Genomic DNA, 19,055 nt, shown 5'->3' with positions numbered 1-19,055 from the left:
AAAAGGGCTGTAAAATGAAGTGATGTCTGTTTCCAGGTAGATACAATGTAGTTACTTGTAAAATACTACCACATTGGATGACTCCATCCGATAAAGACGACAGAAAATCTGTCCGTGATCTTACCCTGTTGTCTCATGGTACCACCTTCACACTTACAGGGTAGGTTAAAAGTAGACAGGCTGTAAAATGAAGCTGTTGCTAATACATGTAAATACCAGATACTTGTAAGTCAACTAACGCTCTCTGATTTAGTCAAATTATTGTGTAGACATAATGTACCAAGTAATTTTCCTTACATGATACAACCTTAACACTTACAGGGAAGGTACATTTTACATTGACATTTTAGTCATTTAGCAGACACTCTTATCCAGAGCGACTTACAATTAGTACCCCCCTCTCGGTGGTGGGGCTCCCATCTGGTGAGCAAAATAGAGGAAACACTGGAGTAGGAAGCCACGACATTTAGATGAGGTTCCGTCATATTTGTCTGGGAGGGACAAACAGGCATCGCTGATCTGGGCGGACTGCTGAATGGACTGGTGTGCTGGCTCGCTGAGTCGACTGGTTGTAGAGTATCCTCCGCTAGTTGAAGGCAATGCCGCTCGGGTATGTTCGAGATGTTGAAGAACCAAGGACCTCATCCACAGCCATCCCCAGTTGCGCCAGCTGGTCGTGGTGTTGATGAAGTAGGTTAACCTGTTCGTCGACTGTCTGGGAGATGTCCTGATTCCCTGCTTCTTCCATTTGTTGAGGCAATACTCTGTAACGGAGACGCTGGGACTTGAGAAGCAGGTGCAGGTGGTGAGTTTAAAACCTCTTAGGGATAGGGGGCAGTATTTTCACAGCCGGATGAAAAACGTACCCAAATTAAACTGGTTACTACTCTGGCCCAGAAACTAGAATATGCATATTATTAGTGGATTTGGATAGAAAACACGCTGAAGTTTCTAAAACTGTTTGAATGGTGTCTGTGAATATAACAGAACTCATATGGCAGGCAAAAACCTGAGAAAAATTCAACCAGGAAGCGGGAGATCTGAGAATTGTAGTTCTTCTTTTGAATGCCTATCGAAACAACAGTGTCTGTGGGGTCACGTTGCACTTCCTAAGGCTTCCATTGGCTGTCAAAAGCCTTCAGAAAGTTTTTTCATCCATCTCCTGTAACCTGGCAGAGAATAGTAGCTCAGTCAATGAGTGGACTGCCTATGGACAAAGGGATTGGTAATGTGCAATCCCGCGAGCGCGGCTTTCCTTATTTTTCTTCTGGAATGAATACGCTATTGTCCGGTTGGAATATTATCGCATTTTTACGTTAAAAATACCATAAAGATTGATCGTAAACAACGTTTGACATGCTTCTAAGAGTGGTAATGGAACATTTTGACTTTTTGTGTCTCGAATTGCACTCACGCGTTATGCCTTTGGATAGTGACCTGAACGCACAAACAAAACGGGGGTATTTGGACATAGATATGGATTATTTCGAACAAAAACAACATTTCTTGTGGAAGTAGCAGTCCTGGGAGTGCATTCTGACGAAGATCAGCAAAGGTAAGAGAATATTTATAATACTAATTCTGAGTTTAGGTGACACCAGAACTTGGCGGGTGTCTGTATAGCTTGCTTTGATGGCGAGCTATGTACTCAGAATATTGAAAAATGTGCTTTCGCCGAAAAGCTATTTTAAACTCTGACACAACGGTTGCATAAAGGAGTACTGTATCTATAATTCTTTAAATAATTGGTATGTATTTTGTCAACGTTTATGATGAGTATTTCTGTAATATTGATTGTGCTCTTTCACCGGAATTTTTGGAGGCTAAACATTTTCTGAACATCACGCGCCAATGTAAAAAGCTGTTTTTGGATATAAATGTGAACTTTATCGAACAAAACATACATGTATTGTGTAACATGATGTCCTAGGAGTGTAATTTGATGAAGATCGTCAAAGGTTAGTGCTTCATTTAGCTGTGTTTTGGGTTTTTGTGACATATCTCCTTGCTTGGAAAATGGCTGTGTGGTTATTTTTGTCTATGTACTCTCCTAACATAATCTAATGTTTTGCTTTAGCTGTAAAGCCTTTTTGAAATCGGACAATGTGGTTACATTAAGGAGAAGTGTATCTTTAAAATGGTGTAAAATAGTCATATGTTTGAGAAATTGAAATTATGATATTTTTGCTGTTTGAATTTCGCGCCATGCTATTTTGTCAAACGATCCCATTAACGGGATCCTGTCTCGAAGGGGTCACTAAGTTAATAAAGCAATAAACATGGAACGATACAAAACAAGAGTAGCGTCTGGACAGGAAACACATAACCCATACTGACTGGGGAATGGAACGAAGGGAGTGAAAGATATAGGGGAGGTAAGAGCGGGAGTAGACGTGACACTGCCCTTCTTTATGAGGCTTTCAAAAAGCTCTCTGGTCTTTGTAGTTGAATCTGTACTTGAAATGCAATACTTGATTTAGGGACCTTACATATGTTGGTATGGGGGACAGAGGAAGAGGGTAGTTGTCACATGTGCTCCCTCTCCAGCCTCTAGGTCACCAGGCTGCTCGTTTATGGCGCACACCTGTCACCAGCGTTACGAGCATTTGCGCATAACGACACTCACCTGGACTCCATCACCTCCTTGATTACCTGCCCTTTATATGTCACTCCCTTTGGTTTCTCTTCCTGTTTCATGTCGGTGCGCTGTTTGTGTTTCTTGTTTTGTTAATTTATTTATTAAATGTATTCACTCCCTGAACTTGCTTCCCGACTCTTTGCGTATATCATTACAGTAGTCATTAAAAATCATGTCAATCCCTATTATTTCACGCAGTGAGTCCATGTAACTTATTATGTGATTATAATTTTTTTATTCAAATTTGAGTCTTTCCTTAACAAAGGGGGTGCATACTTACAGTACCAGTCAAATGGTTGGACAAACCTACTCATTCCAGGGTTTTTCTTGATTTTTACTATTTTCTACATTTTCTACAAATTATGAAATAACACATATGGAATCATGCAGTAACCAAAAAGGTGTTAAACAAATTCATATATTTTATATTTGAGATTCTTCAAAGTAGCCACCCTTTGCCTTGATGACAGCTTTGCACACTCTTGGCATTCTCTCAACCAGCTTCATGAGGTAGTCACCTGGAATGCATTTAATTTAACAGGTGTGCCTTGTTAAAAATTAATTTGTGGAATTTCTTTCCTTCTTAATGCGTTTGAGCCAATCAGTTGTGTTGTGACAAGGTAGGGGTGGTACACAGAAGATAGCCCTATTTGGTAAAAGACCAAGTCCATATTATGGCAAGAACAGCTCAAGTAAGCAAAGGGAAACGACAGTCCATCACTACTTTAAGACATGAAGGTCAGTCAATCCAGAAAATGTCAAGAACTTTCTTCAAGTGCAGTCGCAAAAACCATCAAGCTCTATGATGAAACTGGCTCTCATGAGGACCGCCACAGGAAAGGAAGACCCAGAGTTACCTCTGCTTCAGAGGATACGTTAATTTGAGTTACCAGCCTCAGACATTTCAGCCCAAATAAATGCTTCACGGATTTCAAGTAACATCAATCGTTCAGAGGTGACTGCGTGAATCAGGCTTTCATGGTCGAATTGCTACAAAGAAACCACTACTAAAGGACACCAGCAAGAAGAGACTTTCTTGGGCCAAGAAACACGAGCAATGGACATTAGACCGGTGGAAATCTGTCCTTCGGTCTGATGAGTCCAAATTTTAGATCTTTGGTTCCAACCGCTGTGTCTTTGTGAGATGCAGAGTAGGTGAACGGATGATCTCTCCATGTGTAGTTCCCACCGTGAAGCATGGAGGAGGAGGTGTTATGGTGTGGGGGTGCTTTGCTGGTGACACTGTCTGTGATTTATTTAGAATTCAAGGCACACTTAACCAGCATGGCTACCACAGCATTCTGCAGCAATACGCCAACCCATCTGGTTTGCGCTTAGTGGGACTATCATTTGTTCTTCAACAGGACAATGACCAAACATACCTCCAGGCTGTGTAAGGCTATTTGACCAAGGAGAGTGATGGATCAGATGACCTGGCCTCCACAATCACCCAACCTCAACCCAATTGAGATGGTTTGGGATGAGATGGACAGCAGAGTGATGGAAAAGCAGCCAACAAGTGCTCAGCATAATGACACAAAATCACAATAAAATGTATTTTATTCCACTTTGTAACACAAGAAAATGTGAAGAAATCCAAAGGGAGTGAATACTTATGATACCCACTGTATGTGGAGTGGATGATAAAGGGGTGGAGGGCATATTGACATAATGGAAGGTAGGGGGGATTAAGAATGAGTGGGCTAGTGTTAGGAATGAGGGGGCTGCTACAGGTGAGTGTGAGGGGACTGAGGGATGAGGTATGGAGGGGAGGGGGAGGTCAGAGGTGAGGACAGAATATACCCTAGAGTAGAAACACCTGCCACTACAAGTCTGTGACCTCAACCTTTTAACCTCTCATATCTTTCATTACACACTTTAAGTTTATAGTCACAAGTGACTGGGCATGACACAGCAGAAAACACATCACTCCTCTCTGTCACCAGTTGACTCAGCACTCCCAGCCCCTCTAAGTGACACACATAATTACTGAGTACAAGATTATATTTTATCTGAACTATGCATTACAACAGGTGACCATCATGAAACATGTCTGAAGTCTTTATTGAAACAAGGTCACCATAGGACTAAACCATTTTGTTCTGAGCTTACAACAAATTAGAGTAGGAGAATGTCAGTTAAAATGGGACTGGGTAAGAGGCCATTTATTGCACAAATAAAACATCATAACAACATAAACATACGAGGGAAATGTTCTCCTGTGATTTTAATGCCTACCAAAGAACATCTACATGCTAAAATACAGTACAGTACATTTCGTCCTTGAGTGCTTTTTCGTCTTTAGTCTATACACATGTCAAATGACAGAATAAAAATGATACCCCTGATCTTAATACATTTTGTTCATAGGGTGATACTATATAACCTGATCAAAAAAACATTGAATGTGTACAAATGATAGCTTGCTATGGTTGCTAGCTATATTGCTTGCTATATTGTACACAATCACTGACAGTTGCTCTAGCTATCTACTGGAAAGTGGGAAATCCCCACACCGTAAGGAAGCGCTTCATAAACCATATTCAATTAATCAAATCAATCAATCAAACGATGGTCATTGTCATGTCATGTTGTGCTCTGGCCCATCTGGCTCTACAACTCATCAAAATAATCACCTCATCTCATCTTACTGAAATAGCATTGTACTAAAAAAGGAATATATCATTGAAGATTCTATTAAATAACACAAAAAAATGGTGCTACAGAAATCACATTCAAACACACGTTTTGAGGTCCAGGAAAATTCTGAATTGCAAATAGTGTCTTGTGACATACCACTTAACGTAGCCTTTTATGTAGAATACCAGGTGAACTCTGTGAGTAAAGGTGTTATTCCAGTCTCTTCAGTGGTGAGGTGGAGACAGTATCTTCCAGTAGTGGATCAATAGGCGAACGTTGCACAATAATTTGGGACATGTAGCCTATTTGAATCATTAAGGAACTCAGACCACACGTAGCAGGTTAACCCTGGAGCCTGGCGCACAGTTCACAATGACTGGACGGTTGTCATTACAGTTCAATTATTAGTAAGGATTATGGTTGATTTATCGGACTAGCCTATTGTTCAAACCCTATTGTACAGTTTTTTTCGCCTTCCAATATTTTATGGATTGAATTTGAATATGGCAACTTTCAGGATGAATCAAAGCACTGTATTTCTTATTTATTTCTATTGTATTATTGACTGCATGTTTGTTTATTCCATGTGTAACTCTGTGTTGTTGTTTGTGTCGCACTGCTTTGCTTTATCTTGGCCAGGTCGCAGATGTAAATGAGAACTTGTTCTCAACTAGCCTACCTGGTTAAATAAAGCTGAAATAAAAAAATAAAAAAATCTATATATTATATTTTGTGCGTAAAGGCTCACCAAACCAGTTTATGTCATACATACCTTCCTAACCCTAATATTTGCCTAAATAATCTACCAGAATATTTTTTAACCAGTTGGTGCTGAAACTGTAACAAATATGCATATATTTAGATGGCTTCCTTCCATTGATCTCTAATATTCTGAAGCTTTTCTCTCGATGTATTCTAGTGAGTCTGTCGACCAAATTCGAAGTAAAGGTACACCGTATTTAAAGGGATGGCTTAAGATAAATGTACAGAAAACTCTATTGAATGAAAACTCGATGAGAAAGTCTGTTGGCCAGCAAGTAGGAGGATTTTCAGCTCTTCTATGAAATGTACTTATTTATTTACAAGGAAACCACGCCTGCAAAGCCCGTTACACGTCTGCATAAGGAAAGTCTGAATACCAACTACTGAGAAGTGCATAGGAAAGACGTGCGTAGGAAAGGCATACATTTCCTGAGTCTGAGTCGACCCCTATGTCCATAGTACACCATTGTCTTGGTTCCGGACAACCATCCCAGTGGGAGTAGTAGAATGAAGTTATCCCCAGATGCTGATCTGAGGTCAGTGTTGCATTGCTTCCCTCAGTGGTAAAGGTTAGTATTTGAGGAGGGTAAACTGTTTCTGTGCCAGAGAGAGAATTCCACCCGCAGCATAGCAGCTTCTCTAGAGTCAGGAGTTAGAGGTTAAGGGTCCAAGTGGCCCCCTCAGTGATTCGTCAAAGAAGGGCAGAGGGGCGTCTTGGCTGAGCAGGGGCATCCTCTCTCCGAGCACAGCGTCTCTGAAGTTTGGTCGTCTCCAGGCATAGACCACGCTGTTCAGACAGCCCTGCAGAGACAACGTCACCGCCTGCAGAGACACCAGGATGGAAATGGAAGGGGGCACCTAGTCAGTTGCACACCTGAATGCATTCAACTGAAATGTGCATTCCGCATTTAACCCAACCCCTCTGAATCAGGATGGAGTATAGTGGGTAAGGATAAAGCATTATGGGTGCTTATCTTAGTGTCATTATTCATTTTACATAGCTAAAGAAGGCTCTCTAGGGGAAAATGGCAATTAATTCTGGGTGATGGTATCTTGGAAGGGCTATGTCTGCAATCATCAGTGAGATAGTTGAAATACTGACCTGTATAATATACAGGGGGAAGAGATTTACTTGAGGTATGTCTGGTATCACAGACAGGACAACCAGAACAAGAGCTGGGGACGGGACAAAATAGATTATATTAGTCCTGAGGTTGGAGTTACAGAGTTACACACATACAGGGTGTGTGTGTGTGTGTGCGTGCGTGGGGAGATGACTTTGTGTACCTGGCGTCCAGCAGAAGATGATGACCACCATCATGTAGCGAGCAGTGGAGAACATACCCCTCAGCCGTTTCCTGGAACGTGCATCTCCTTCCACAGGAAATAGTCCCTCCTCCTCATACCTGCGATACCAGCTGCCCACCTTGTAGTAAACCACCTGTACAGGTACATCATCATCATCATGATCATCATTCTTCATTCTATTGGCTGTAAACTACTGTAAACTAACCCATGTTTATGAGATAACTATGGTGATTATTGTACTGTATGCTAGACTAGTGAAGATCTATGGTACTTACTGTGCAGCACACCAAAACGGGTATCACACTGACAAAGAGGAAGCATTGTATGAAGATATCATGGATATGTTCCTGGAAAACAAAACAAACAAGGTCTCATTCATTATGCTGTCCAATTCCTTTATGAACAGACAGATACAAAATGCGTGGAACAAGGTATTTACTCACTATATCTGAGCAGTTGTCCCTCCAGATATGCAGGAAGAGGATACAGCTAAGAGGAACACACAACCACAGAGAGATGTGAGACACTTGTAAGAAATGTTTTGCTAGAGTATGTACATTTTCTCTCATAAGCATTATGCAAATGTACCAGGACGAACCCTGGCCTGTGCGGCACACAAAGAGACACACACCTGTTGCAGTATGTGCTAGCTTCACTGTTGTTTGCCGTCATGTGGCTGGGTGGTACCAGGACTAAAGTCATCACGTACACAAAGTACATCACCAATGGTATAAACCTGTAGGGGCATCACACACACACAGTCAGGGACATACTGTATGTTGCTTTTAAGCCACCACGCAGAGCCGTTTGGTTAAAAGCAGGGATGTTTCTATTTGAAAATGAAATAGTTTGACTCACCACACACAAGCATATACAGGCACAACCCCCACCCTTTGTCTACACCGGGACTGGGGGGAAGAGAGGGATATTTGATTTTAGAAAAAATCAAACAAAGTTGAGGTGTGTGTATGTGTGTGTGTGTGTGAATGCGTGTGTGCATGTGTGTGTGCATGCGCATGTAGGAGCCCTTGGTGGATGCTTGTGTCCTCACCTCTTCCTCTCTTGGTCTCTCCCTCCATCCCTCAACTGCATGCTTTGATTCCCAGGCATACACTACCATCAGGAGGAACGACACAAAGTAAAACATCTGGAACAGAGAACACAAACACACACACACACACACACACTGTTAAATGATTATAATAGCAAATGGCACACAGTAAAGTGTCAAGAGCACTTCAGTTAAAGGACAAGCAGTAAAACTTTGCGTCGTCACAATATCTCTAAAAATGACACCGCATAATGTCATGCTCCATGACATAACACAGTATAGAACAGTTCACCCAATACAAATTCTGTCTGATTTACACACGAAAAATGCTATTACAATTGGATCACGCTGAAGCACTCAAAGACAGATTGTATGTATATCTATACCTTATGTATACCTTAGTCTAGAGGTACGCACACAAGCTTTTTTATACATTTTTCGTCAAAGCTATAGAGTGTATTTGAGGGAATAAAGACAGAATTAAACTGTTTAACAAACTCTTTTGCATTTACAGAATGTTCATTCTAAGATTAGGATCATTATAGTGCATTATCCCTACATACAGTATAATAGCCACAGGAGACTGGCTCACCAGTGACAGAGGCAGTAGTTTTTCACAGATGAACACACTGGGGGTGAAGGTGTGTGTTTCATTCATTGCGCTGGTGAACATCAGGGTAACTGCTGCCAACAGATCAGCTAGAGCCAGCTGGACCAGGGGATTCACCTAAAGAGACACAGGCATTTGTGTGTTTGCAAAACTAAGAGAACGTGACAATAACATTGTACATCTCTAGCCATGGAATATATCCTGTCTAATGTGCTTGATGCAGGTGGGAATAAACTTGATATAATTCATAGCCTTGGTGTTACAGCTTCAGTACGCCACAGGATGTTTTTGTGCTGGTCAAGGGCAGTCAAGTCAGGAGTGAACCACGGGCTATATCTGTTCTTAGTTCTACATTTTTTGAATGGGGCATGCTATTTAAGATGGTGAGGAAAGCACTTTTGAAGAGCAACCATGCATCCTTTTCTGACGGGATGAGGTCAATATCCTTCCAGGTTACCCGGGCCAGGTCGATTAGAAAGGCCTGCTCGCTAAAGTGTTTTAGGGAGCGTTTGACAGTGATGAGGGGTGATCGTGTTACCGCAGACCAATTAAGGACCCAGGCAATGAGGCAGTGATCGCTGAGATCCTGGTTGAAGACAGCAGAGGTGTATTTAGAGGGCAGGTTGGTCAGGATGATATCTAAGAGGGTGCCCATGGTTACAGATTTAGGGTTGTACCTGGTAGGTTCCTTGATAATTTGTGTGAGATTGAGGGCATCTAGCTTAGATTGTAGGACGGCCGGGGTGTTGAGCATGTCCCAGTTTAGGTCACCTAATAGTACGAACTCTGAAGATAGATGGGGGCGATCAATTCTCATATGGTGTCCAGGGCACAGCTGGGGGCTGAATCTATAACAAGCGGCAACGGTAAGAGACTGGTTTCTGGAAAGGTGGATTTTTTTAAATAGAAGCTTGAAATGTTTGGGCACAAACCTGGATAGTATGACAGAACTCTGCAGGCTATCTCTGCAGTAGATTGCAACTCCGCCCCCTTTGGCAGTTCTATCTTGTCGGAAAATGTTATAGTTAGGGATGGAAATGTCAGGATTTTTGGTGGCCTTCCTAAGCAAGGATTCAGACACGGCTAGGACATCCGGGTTGGCGGAGTGTGCTTAAGCAGTGAATAAAACAAACTTAGGGAAGAGGCTTCTAATGTTAATATGCATGAAACAAAGGCTTTTGCGGTTACAGAAGTCAACAAATGAGAGCGCCTGGGGAATGGGAGTGATGCTGGAGACTGCAGGGCCTGGGTTAACCTCTACATCACCAGAGGAGGAGTAGGATAAGGGTATGGCTAAAGGCTATAAAAACTGGTCGTCTAGTGCATTCGGAACAGAGAGTAAAAGGAGTAAAAGGCACGGAAGAATAAGTTCAAGGCATAATGAACAGACAAGGGTATGGTAGGATGTGAGTACAGTGGAGGTAAACCTAGGCATTGGGTGACGATGAGAGGTTTTGTCTCTAGAGGCACGGTGTGTGTGGGGGGGTGGAACAAAAAAGCTAGCTAAGGCATATTGAGCATGGCTGGAGGCTCTACAGTGAAATAAGACAATAATCACTAACCAAAACAGCAACAGACAAGGCATATTGACATTAAGGAGAGGCATGTGTAGCCGATGATCATAGGGTCCAGTGAGTAGCTAGGCGAGCTGGAGACGTGGCGATTCAGACAGCTAGCAGGCCAGGGCTAGCAGATGGGCCTCCGGGGGACGTTGTATCGGAAGAGCCTGTTAAAACCCCCTCGGACGGTGACGTCGGCAGACCAGTCGTGATGGATCGGCAGGGCTCCGTGTCGGCAGTAAAGGGTCCAGGCCAATTGACAAAAGAGGTATTGTAGCCCAGGAATTGGCTGATGGATCTCTTCAGGCTAGCCGGGAGATGGGCCTAGTTCGAGGCTAACTCCAGGCTAACTGGTGCTTGCTTTGGGACAGAGACGTTAGACAGGAGTAGCCACTCGGATAGCAGCTAGCTAGCTGTGATGATCCGGTGTAAAGGTTCAGAGCTTGCGGTAGGAATCCGGAGATGAGGTAGAGAAAAAGCAGTCCGATATGCTCTGGGTTGATATCGCGCTGTGCAGACTACCAGGAATTGACCGGGCTGAGGCTGGCTGATGTCCAAGTTAACGTTGATGACCACTAAACGGGCTAACTGACTACTAGCTAGTAGCTAGTTAGCTGGCTAGCTACTGATGGGGGTTCCGGTTCTAAAGTATTAAAAAAATAGCAGATCCGTACCACATTGGGTGAGGTGGGTTGCAGGAGAGTATGTTCAGTCCGTACATGGAAATTGAGATAAAAAATATATACAAAATATATATAAAGAAACAATATAAACAAAATATATATAAAGAAAACAATATATACACGGGACGGGACAAGACAAGACAAGACAAAACAGATGTCCGACTGCTACGCCATCTTGGTGGTGTTACTAGTGTTCTGGGGTGAGTTACTGTATATTTAGGGTCCATGGACATTCAGTTAATAGTTTGTACTGGTACTGTTTGTTCCCTTTTCTATCGTTTAAGTATGTAAAAATATATATATATATATAATTTTAAAAACGATGGTGCCGACGGAGATGGCAGCATCGCGACTAGCTCTTAAGCAACTCTGCAGTATTTTGTTTGTTTATTAACTATTTTTTTAAGTTATTAGCTCAGGAATTGTTGTGTCATTACATACAGCCGGGAAGAACTATTGGATATTAGAGCGGCGGTAACTCACTAGAACTTCCAGCATTATGACCAGGGTTACGACTTCCCTGGAGCGGATCCTTTGTTTGCTCTCCCAAGAGCAATCAAACTTATTCCAGAGGCTGACCCAAAACAACGCCGGCGAAGGAGAAGTACTCAAGGCGGTCTTCTGGTCAGACTCAGGAAGCGTGCACACCACCCACCGCTCCCAAGTATTTTACTCGCTAATGTCCAATCTCTCTCAAGGCGAGAGTTGCTTTTCAGAGGGACACCATGTATTGTAACATACTCTGCTTCACGGAAACATGGCTCTCTCCCTCTCTCGATATACTGTCTGACTCTGTAAAGCCAGCTGGGTTCTCAGTACATCGCCTCGACAGGAACAAACATCTCTCCGGGAAGCAGAAGGGTGGAGGTATACGTTTTATTGTTAACGACTTATGGTGCAACTGTGATAACATACAGGAACTCAAGTCCTTCTGTTCACCCGACCTAGAATATCTCACAATTAAATGCTGACCGTACAATCTCCCGAGAGAATTTGTCAATAATAGCCACAGCGGTCTATATCCCCCCAAGCGGATACCACAACGGCTCTCAAAAAACATTGGACTTTATGCAAACTGGAAACCACATATCCTGAGGCTGCATTTATTGTAGCTGGGGATTTTAACAAACCAAATATGTACACCTATGACTGTGTGGCCAAGCACGCCTCCACATCAATCATCAAGTTTGCAGATGACACAACAGTAGTAGGCTTGATTACCAACAACGATGAGACAGCCTACAGGGAGGAGGTGAGGGCTTTGGGAGTGTGGTGCGAGGAAAATAACCTCTCACTCAACGTCAACAAAACTAAGGGGATGATTGTGGACTTCATGAAACCTGCAATGGAGAAGGTGGAAAGCTTCAAGTTCCTTGGTGTACACATCACTGACAAACTGAAATGATCCACCCACACAGACAGTGTGGTGAAAAAGTCACAACAGCGCCTCTTCAACCTCAGGAGGCTAAAGAAATTTGGCTTAACACCTAAAACCCTCACAAAATTCTACAGATGTACAATTGTAAGCATCCTGTCGGGCTGTATCACCGCCTGGTACGGCAACTCCACCGCCCACAACCGCAAAGCTCTCTAGAGGGTGGTGCGGTCTGCCCAACGCATTACCGGGGGCAAACTTCCCACCCTCCTGGACACCTACAGCACCCGATGCCATAGGAAGGCCAAAAAGATCATCAAGGACATCAACCACCCGAGCCACTGACTGTTCACCCTGCTATCATCCAGAAGGCGAGGTCAGTACAGGTGCATCAAAGCTGGGACCGAGAGACTGAAAAACAGCTATCTCAAGGCCATCAGACTGCTAAACAGCCATCACTAGCACATCAGGGGCAGCTGCCTAGATTAGTAATCACTGGCCACTTTTAGAAATGGATCACTAGCCACGTCAACAGTGAAGAGGCAACTCCGGGATGCTGGCCTTCTAGGCAGAGTTGCAAAGAACAAGCCAGACTGGCCAATAAAAAAAAGATTAAGATAGGCAAAAGAACACATACACTGGACAGAGGAACTCTGCCTAGAAGGCCAGCATTCCGGAGTCGCCTCTTCACTGTTGACGTTGAGACTGGTGTTTTGCGGGTACTATTTAATGAAGCTGCCAGTTGAGGACTTGTGAGGCATCCGTTTCTCAAACTAGACCATGTAATGTACTTGTCCTCTTGCTCAGTTGTGCACCGGGGCCTCCCACTCCTCTTTCTATTCTGGTTGAGCCCGTTTGCGCTGTTCTGTGAAGGGAGTAATACACAGCATTGTACGAGATCTTCAGTTTCTTGGAAATTTCTCGCATGGAATAGCCTTCATTTCTCAGAACAAGAATAGACTGACGAGTTTCAGAATAAAGGTCTTTGTTTCTGCTCATTTTGAGCCTGTAGTCGAACCCACAAATGTTGATGCTCCAGATACTCAACTAGTCTACAGAAGGACAGTTTTATTGCTTCTTTAACAGTTTTCAGCTGTGCTAAAATAATTGCAAAATGGTTTTCTAATGATCATTTAACCTAGCCCTCACCCTCCGATCCAACAGGTCCCAGACATGCTCAATGGGATTGAGATCCGGGCTCGTCGCTGGCCATGGCAGAACACTGACATTCCTGGAGGGTCTGTCAGGATGAGCCTGCAGGAAGGGTACCACATGAGGGAGGAGGATGTCTTCCCTGTAACGCACAGCATTGAGATTGCCTGCAATGACAACAAGCTCAGTCCGATGATGCTGTGACACACCGCCCCAGACCATGACGGACCCACAACCTCCAAATCCATCCCGCTCCAGAGTACAGGCCTCGGTGTAACACTCATTCCTTCGACAATAAACACGAATCTGACCATCACCCCTGGTGAGACAAAACCACGACTCGTCAGTGAAGAGCACTTTTTGCCAGTCCTGTCTGGTCCAGCAACGGTGGGTTTGTGCCCATAGGCGACGTTGCTGCCGGTGATGTCTGGAGAGGACCTGCCTTACAACAGGCCTACAAGTCCTCAGTCCAGCCTCTCTCAGCCTATTGCGGACAGTCTGAGCACTGATGGAGGGATTGTGCGTTCCTGGTGTAACTCAGGCAGTTGTTGTTGCCATCCTGTACCTGTCCCGCAGGTGTGATGTTCGGATGTACCGATCCTGTGCAGGTATTGTTATACGTGGTCTGCCACTGTGAGGACGATCAGCTGTCCGTCCTGTCTCCCTGTAGTGCTGTTTTATGCGTCTCACAGTACGGACATTGCGATTTATTGCCCTGGCCACATCTGCAGTCCTCATGCCTCCTTGCAGCATGCTTAAGGCACGTTCACGCAGATGAGCAGGGACCCTGGGCATCTTTCTTTTGGTGTTTTTCAGAGTCAGTAGAACGGCCTATTTAGTGTCCTAAGTTTTCATAACTGTGACCTTAATTGCCTTCCAACTGTAAGCTGTTAGTGTCTTAACAACCGTTCCACAGGTGCATGTTTATCAATTGCTTATGGGTCATTGAACAAGCATGGGAAACAGTGTTTAAACCCTTTACAATGAAGATCTGTGAAGTTATTTGGATTTTTACAAATTATCTTTGAAAGACAGGGTCCTGAAAAAGGGATGTTTCTTTTTTTTGCTGAGTTTATATACTGTACTCTATACTATGCCACTGTATCTTAGTCCAATGTCGCTCTGACATATATGTATATATATATTCTTAATCCATTCCTTACTTAAATTTACATGTATTTTGGGTATATATATGTTATGAAACTGTTAGATATCACTTGTTAGATATTACTGCACTTTCGGCGCTAGAAGCACAGTCATTTCGATACACCCACAATAACATCTGCCTAACACGTGTACGTGATCAATAAAATTTTATTTGATTTGTACCATTCTCCATCCCCTGTGAACTCACTAGAAGGGCCTCTACAATTTTTTCTAGAGTAGATAGAGCAGTCCCATAGTTCTGACTCAATGAAGAAGTATAGGCACAGGCAAACAGCAAGGGAGTAGCCTGGGCCATGTTCAGTAGGCCACAACGATTCGGAAGATAATGATTATGTTATGTAGAACAGACATGCCTCTATCTGACAGGTAGAGTAAGGAATAATGTCAGCTCTCAATTCATGACTATTCTACAGATGTAGGCTCTTAATTTGAGCCTGTTTGCTACAGTAGAATAATAATCCTGCAGCAACAGAAAATTTGAATTATTATGTGTATTATAATTCATGGGGATTTTTGTCAGGGTTGATACATTTTTTGTATGTGAACATCAAGTCTGAAATTTCAAAGTGGAAATTACAAACTTCAGAAGCCTTTTTAAACCTCAAATACACTACAAGTTCTACATTCCCTGGATTGTAGGAAAGTTCTCCTGCAACTGGGTGATCAAATTAAGATCATACATCTGAATCTGCAATGTTTAGGTAATTACATCCTAATGAGAGTGACCCTGGTAAACACATACTGTATTTTGCTAAGAGACAGCCTTGGAAATAATTGTATCACACTCACAAAAAGGTACAGGCACGCACACACACACACACAGTCAAAGATACTCTTCCTCTCATCCACCCACCTGTTCTTGTAGGTGGCTCCTCTTTACAATGGAAACCACAAGCACTGAAAAACTCCCAATCAAACTGGAAATAGAAAGTCAAATACCTAAATACTGATAGTACACAATTATAGCACCGTTAAATAACAGTCAATCATGTCATTCAGAATGTTCACAAAGATTGTGCTGGAAAATAAATACAATCAAATTACAACAGAAAGACATGGAATGCTAGTCTGGGTACAAGTCTTTTTAGCTAACATTTCACTCCTTGCAAGGAGTGGAACATAATAGCTGAATAGAGATGGCATCCAGGCTAATAGAATTAAATGTAGGAATATCAAATCATAAAATGTAATGTAGGCCTACACCATGTCCTATAAACCATCAGAATAACTAGCAGGTAATATATGCCACACACACACACACACACACACACACACACACACACACACACACACACACACACACACGAGGCTGCTTGGTTGAGGGTATGTAGTAAAAGGGGGGAGCTGTCCAAGTGGACTGGGTGCTGAAATGGGAGGCAGGGGCTTGGGTGGGCATGGGGCCGTGTCTTGATCAACTGGAGGCTAACAACTCAAGAATCACTCACTGATCAAGACCTCTGCATTCAGATGTAGGCTACATGCATTCAAATGAAGATTTTATTTCTAAAACGCTATATCCACCGCTATATATGGGGCGGCAGGTAGCCTAGCGGTTAATATTGGTGGGCCAGTAACTGAAAGGTTGCTGGTTCAAATCCCAGAGGCAACAAGGTGGAAAAAACTGCCGTTCTGCCCTTGAGCAAGGCAGTTAACCCTGAACAACAGCTGGTCCCCGGGCGCCGTGGACATCGATTAAAACAGCCCACGCACCTCTCTGATTCAGAGGGGTTGGGTTAAATGCAGAAGACACATTTTATTGAATGCATTCAGTTGTGAAACTGACTAGGTATCACCTTTCCCTATATCCCAAAATGTGTGTTTTTTCACTAGAGATGATTGCTTTTGGGCACCTTCATGTGTGTGTAAAATATTACTGTTCATCGATTTTAGATGTGGGCAAAATGTTAGTATATATATTTTTTTCAAACCTATATATCAATTTTTAGCTGGAATGGAATGTTACTTTTTTATTATTTTTTTGCTGTAAATTTGACTGTGATATGTGGTTGTCTTACCTTGCTATCTTAAGATGAATGCACTAACTGTAAGTCACTCTGGATAAGGGAATCTGCTAAATGACTCAAATGTAAATGATTCATAAAAAAAAAAAATATATTGATGTCACTAATGTATCATAAAAAAATACATTTGATTGTGTACAACCTCCCACTGGGCACAGACATCAATTCAATGTCTTTTCCACGTTGGTTCAAAGTAATTTCATTGAAATGATGTGGAAACAACATTGATTCAACCAGTGTTCCCAGTGGGCTAGCAGTACTACTTGTTTCTCTGAGTGAGGCAGATAGCATTTAGCAAAAACATGATTATTTGTCTCTCTAAAATGAAACCATCAAGTGACAGATTTAACGGTTGATAGTGATTTGATAGTGAAAACACACACCAATCTCTTTCGTAAGTTCTTTAAACAATAAAAGCTAATTGGCCAACATTTCTGAAAATGGATATATAGCATTTTGGAATGAAACCCTTCAAATATAATACGTCGAGAAAAATAACAAAGTTGTCTCCAAAATGACACATATCAAACTTGACCCTAAATAAACAAAACACATCCAGCTGTTCTTTGCAGCCAAACAACAAACTCCTCATCTACTATGCAGGATTAAAAGACAGCATAGTAGTGCTGTAAAGAGCTAGAGTTAGGCATGGCCAACACAGTGCTTTATATATTGAGTTATGATAAGTAATGATAAATTGCGTTAGTCACATGCATGTCAAGTTGCTCAATTGGTCTGACTGGCAACACTGAAGAAATAAAAGATAAAATGACTGGAGGCCAACCATGTTATTATGAGTTGACGTGTGTGACGTCAACTTCTCGGTTGTGTAATTTACTAGTCTACATTTTCAACAACAACCAAAACAAACTCAAATATTTTCTGGACTAGCCTACTATAAATTGGTTTGATTTGAAAACACATAGCCTAGGTAAGACTATTTGCACAACACAGAACAGTTACATTTAGAAACACTAAGACTTAGACCTAAACGTTCTCAAATCTTAGCTGACATGCAACACTTTACATCCATGTGTCACAGATAGCCTATGGCTGTGTGAAGTCAGTTTTGCTTACCTTATAGACAGAGATACCAAGTACACAGTCGAGAGACCAGTGATCTACATAAAGAAAACATTTCAGAATCAATTCAATAGTGTGCAGAAATAGCCATAAAACAGAATGAGCCTGGGCTTATAGCTAACTCCATTGCAGCTCTGTGAGATTTTTCATTGGGGGTTTTATAGCTATACCTACAATGTAAATAGGGTTAGACTACACATCAATGTACTTGCACTAATGATTGAAAAAATAGTTCTTACCTGGTCACTGCTTAAAAATCGATTCAAACTCATTGTGAATGAGCCGCACAATTGCCACCTAGGCAAAGTTATCTAAAGCGCACCCGTCCTTTGTCTGAAATAAATAAATCGTTATCCATGTAGTCCACAGAACAAAATATATGATTCTTTCTATAAATCTGAGTGGGTTATTAACAGGCGGTCCGCCCACGGCAACCAGACGCCTGCGCCTTGGACCTGTCTGTCACATGTCGATTTACCTTTACGGCAAAAATCCCCACACGGGACAGGTGTAGGAATTTCCCTTCGGAAATGCCGTGCATGGCGGACCGTCGATGAGCCAGGTCTCATACTGGTTTGGAGAAGACCAGAGCGAGTTGGCTATAGATAACCCTATACATCCTATAATAATAACTGTATAGCCTATAAGTTATTTAGTTGTTTGGCATAGGCTACATTATGCATGCACCAGCTTTTAATGGGACACACAAGTTGCAAAGGAGAAACACTAAAATGCAGTAAAAACATTGTTCACTCTAAACACCGGGTTAACACGTTTCTCAGTGATAGTAGTTGCCCTACTTAGCCAAGCAGCACACTCCTGATAACACATACGTCTCACGTTTTGCTCAACTGTTGCACAGAACGTGTGTGTGCTTGCGTGTTTATGTTTCATATAATCTCTATAAAGTGTGACATTGGTCACTACCCATTGCAGAAACAAACACATGACATCCCTCACACTTCACCAGAATGTAATGGCATGCATGAGGAGGATTAACAAATTA

General features: G+C 42.4%; 1 protein-coding gene and 1 long non-coding RNA gene across 4 annotated transcripts in view; one reads left to right on the top strand and one right to left on the bottom strand.

Annotated features, from left to right (window-relative positions):
* LOC145858625 (uncharacterized) overlaps positions 1–4,554 on the top strand; it is a 39,136-nt gene extending 34,582 nt beyond the window's left edge. The window contains exon 3 of the long non-coding RNA XR_014379090.1: positions 4,003–4,554. This is a non-coding gene — a long non-coding RNA (uncharacterized LOC145858625). The remainder of the gene's footprint in view (positions 1–4,002) is intronic.
* Positions 4,555–4,772: 218 nt separating this feature from the next.
* LOC106561183 (transmembrane protein 116) lies at positions 4,773–18,539 on the bottom strand. Of its 3 annotated transcripts, XM_014124854.3 has the most exons (12): positions 18,289–18,538; positions 18,044–18,087; positions 15,799–15,862; positions 8,992–9,126; positions 8,400–8,495; positions 8,207–8,256; positions 7,980–8,084; positions 7,792–7,837; positions 7,624–7,695; positions 7,328–7,481; positions 7,143–7,216; positions 4,773–6,862 (listed from the first exon to the last, which is right to left on the bottom strand). In XM_014124854.3, the coding sequence occupies exons 1-12, from the start codon at positions 18,319–18,321 to the stop codon at positions 6,686–6,688; spliced, it is 1,050 nt and encodes a 349-aa protein (XP_013980329.1). In that variant the 5' UTR covers positions 18,322–18,538; the 3' UTR covers positions 4,773–6,685. The 3 variants fall into 3 exon arrangements, with proteins under 3 accessions (XP_013980329.1, XP_082813360.1, XP_013980331.1); XM_082957234.1 differs by lacking the exon at positions 7,143–7,216 and having other exon boundaries at positions 18,289–18,539; XM_014124856.3 differs by lacking the exon at positions 15,799–15,862 and having other exon boundaries at positions 18,289–18,513.
* Between the last annotated feature and the right edge of the window lie 516 nt (positions 18,540–19,055).

This window comes from Salmo salar, chromosome 10, assembly GCF_965601325.2.
Source record: "Salmo salar chromosome 10, fSalSal1, whole genome shotgun sequence".
Lineage (NCBI taxonomy): Eukaryota > Metazoa > Chordata > Actinopteri > Salmoniformes > Salmonidae > Salmo > Salmo salar.
Note: the sequence above shows the minus strand (reverse complement) of the source record. Positions and strands in the feature narration are given on the sequence as shown.

What these genes read in the sequence shown, in the direction of transcription:
- LOC106561183 (XM_014124854.3), bottom strand. Translation starts at nt 18,321, where the DNA reads ATGAGTTTGAATCGATTTTTAAGCAGTGACCAG. An exon ending in AGAGACCAAGAGAGGAAGAG is followed by an intron (nt 8,257 to 8,399) that starts GTGAGGACACAA and finishes TCTTCCCCCCAG; the next exon opens with TCCCGGTGTAGACAAAGGGT. An exon ending in GCTAGCACATACTGCAACAG is followed by an intron (nt 7,838 to 7,979) that starts GTGTGTGTCTCT and finishes TGTTCCTCTTAG; the next exon opens with CTGTATCCTCTTCCTGCATA.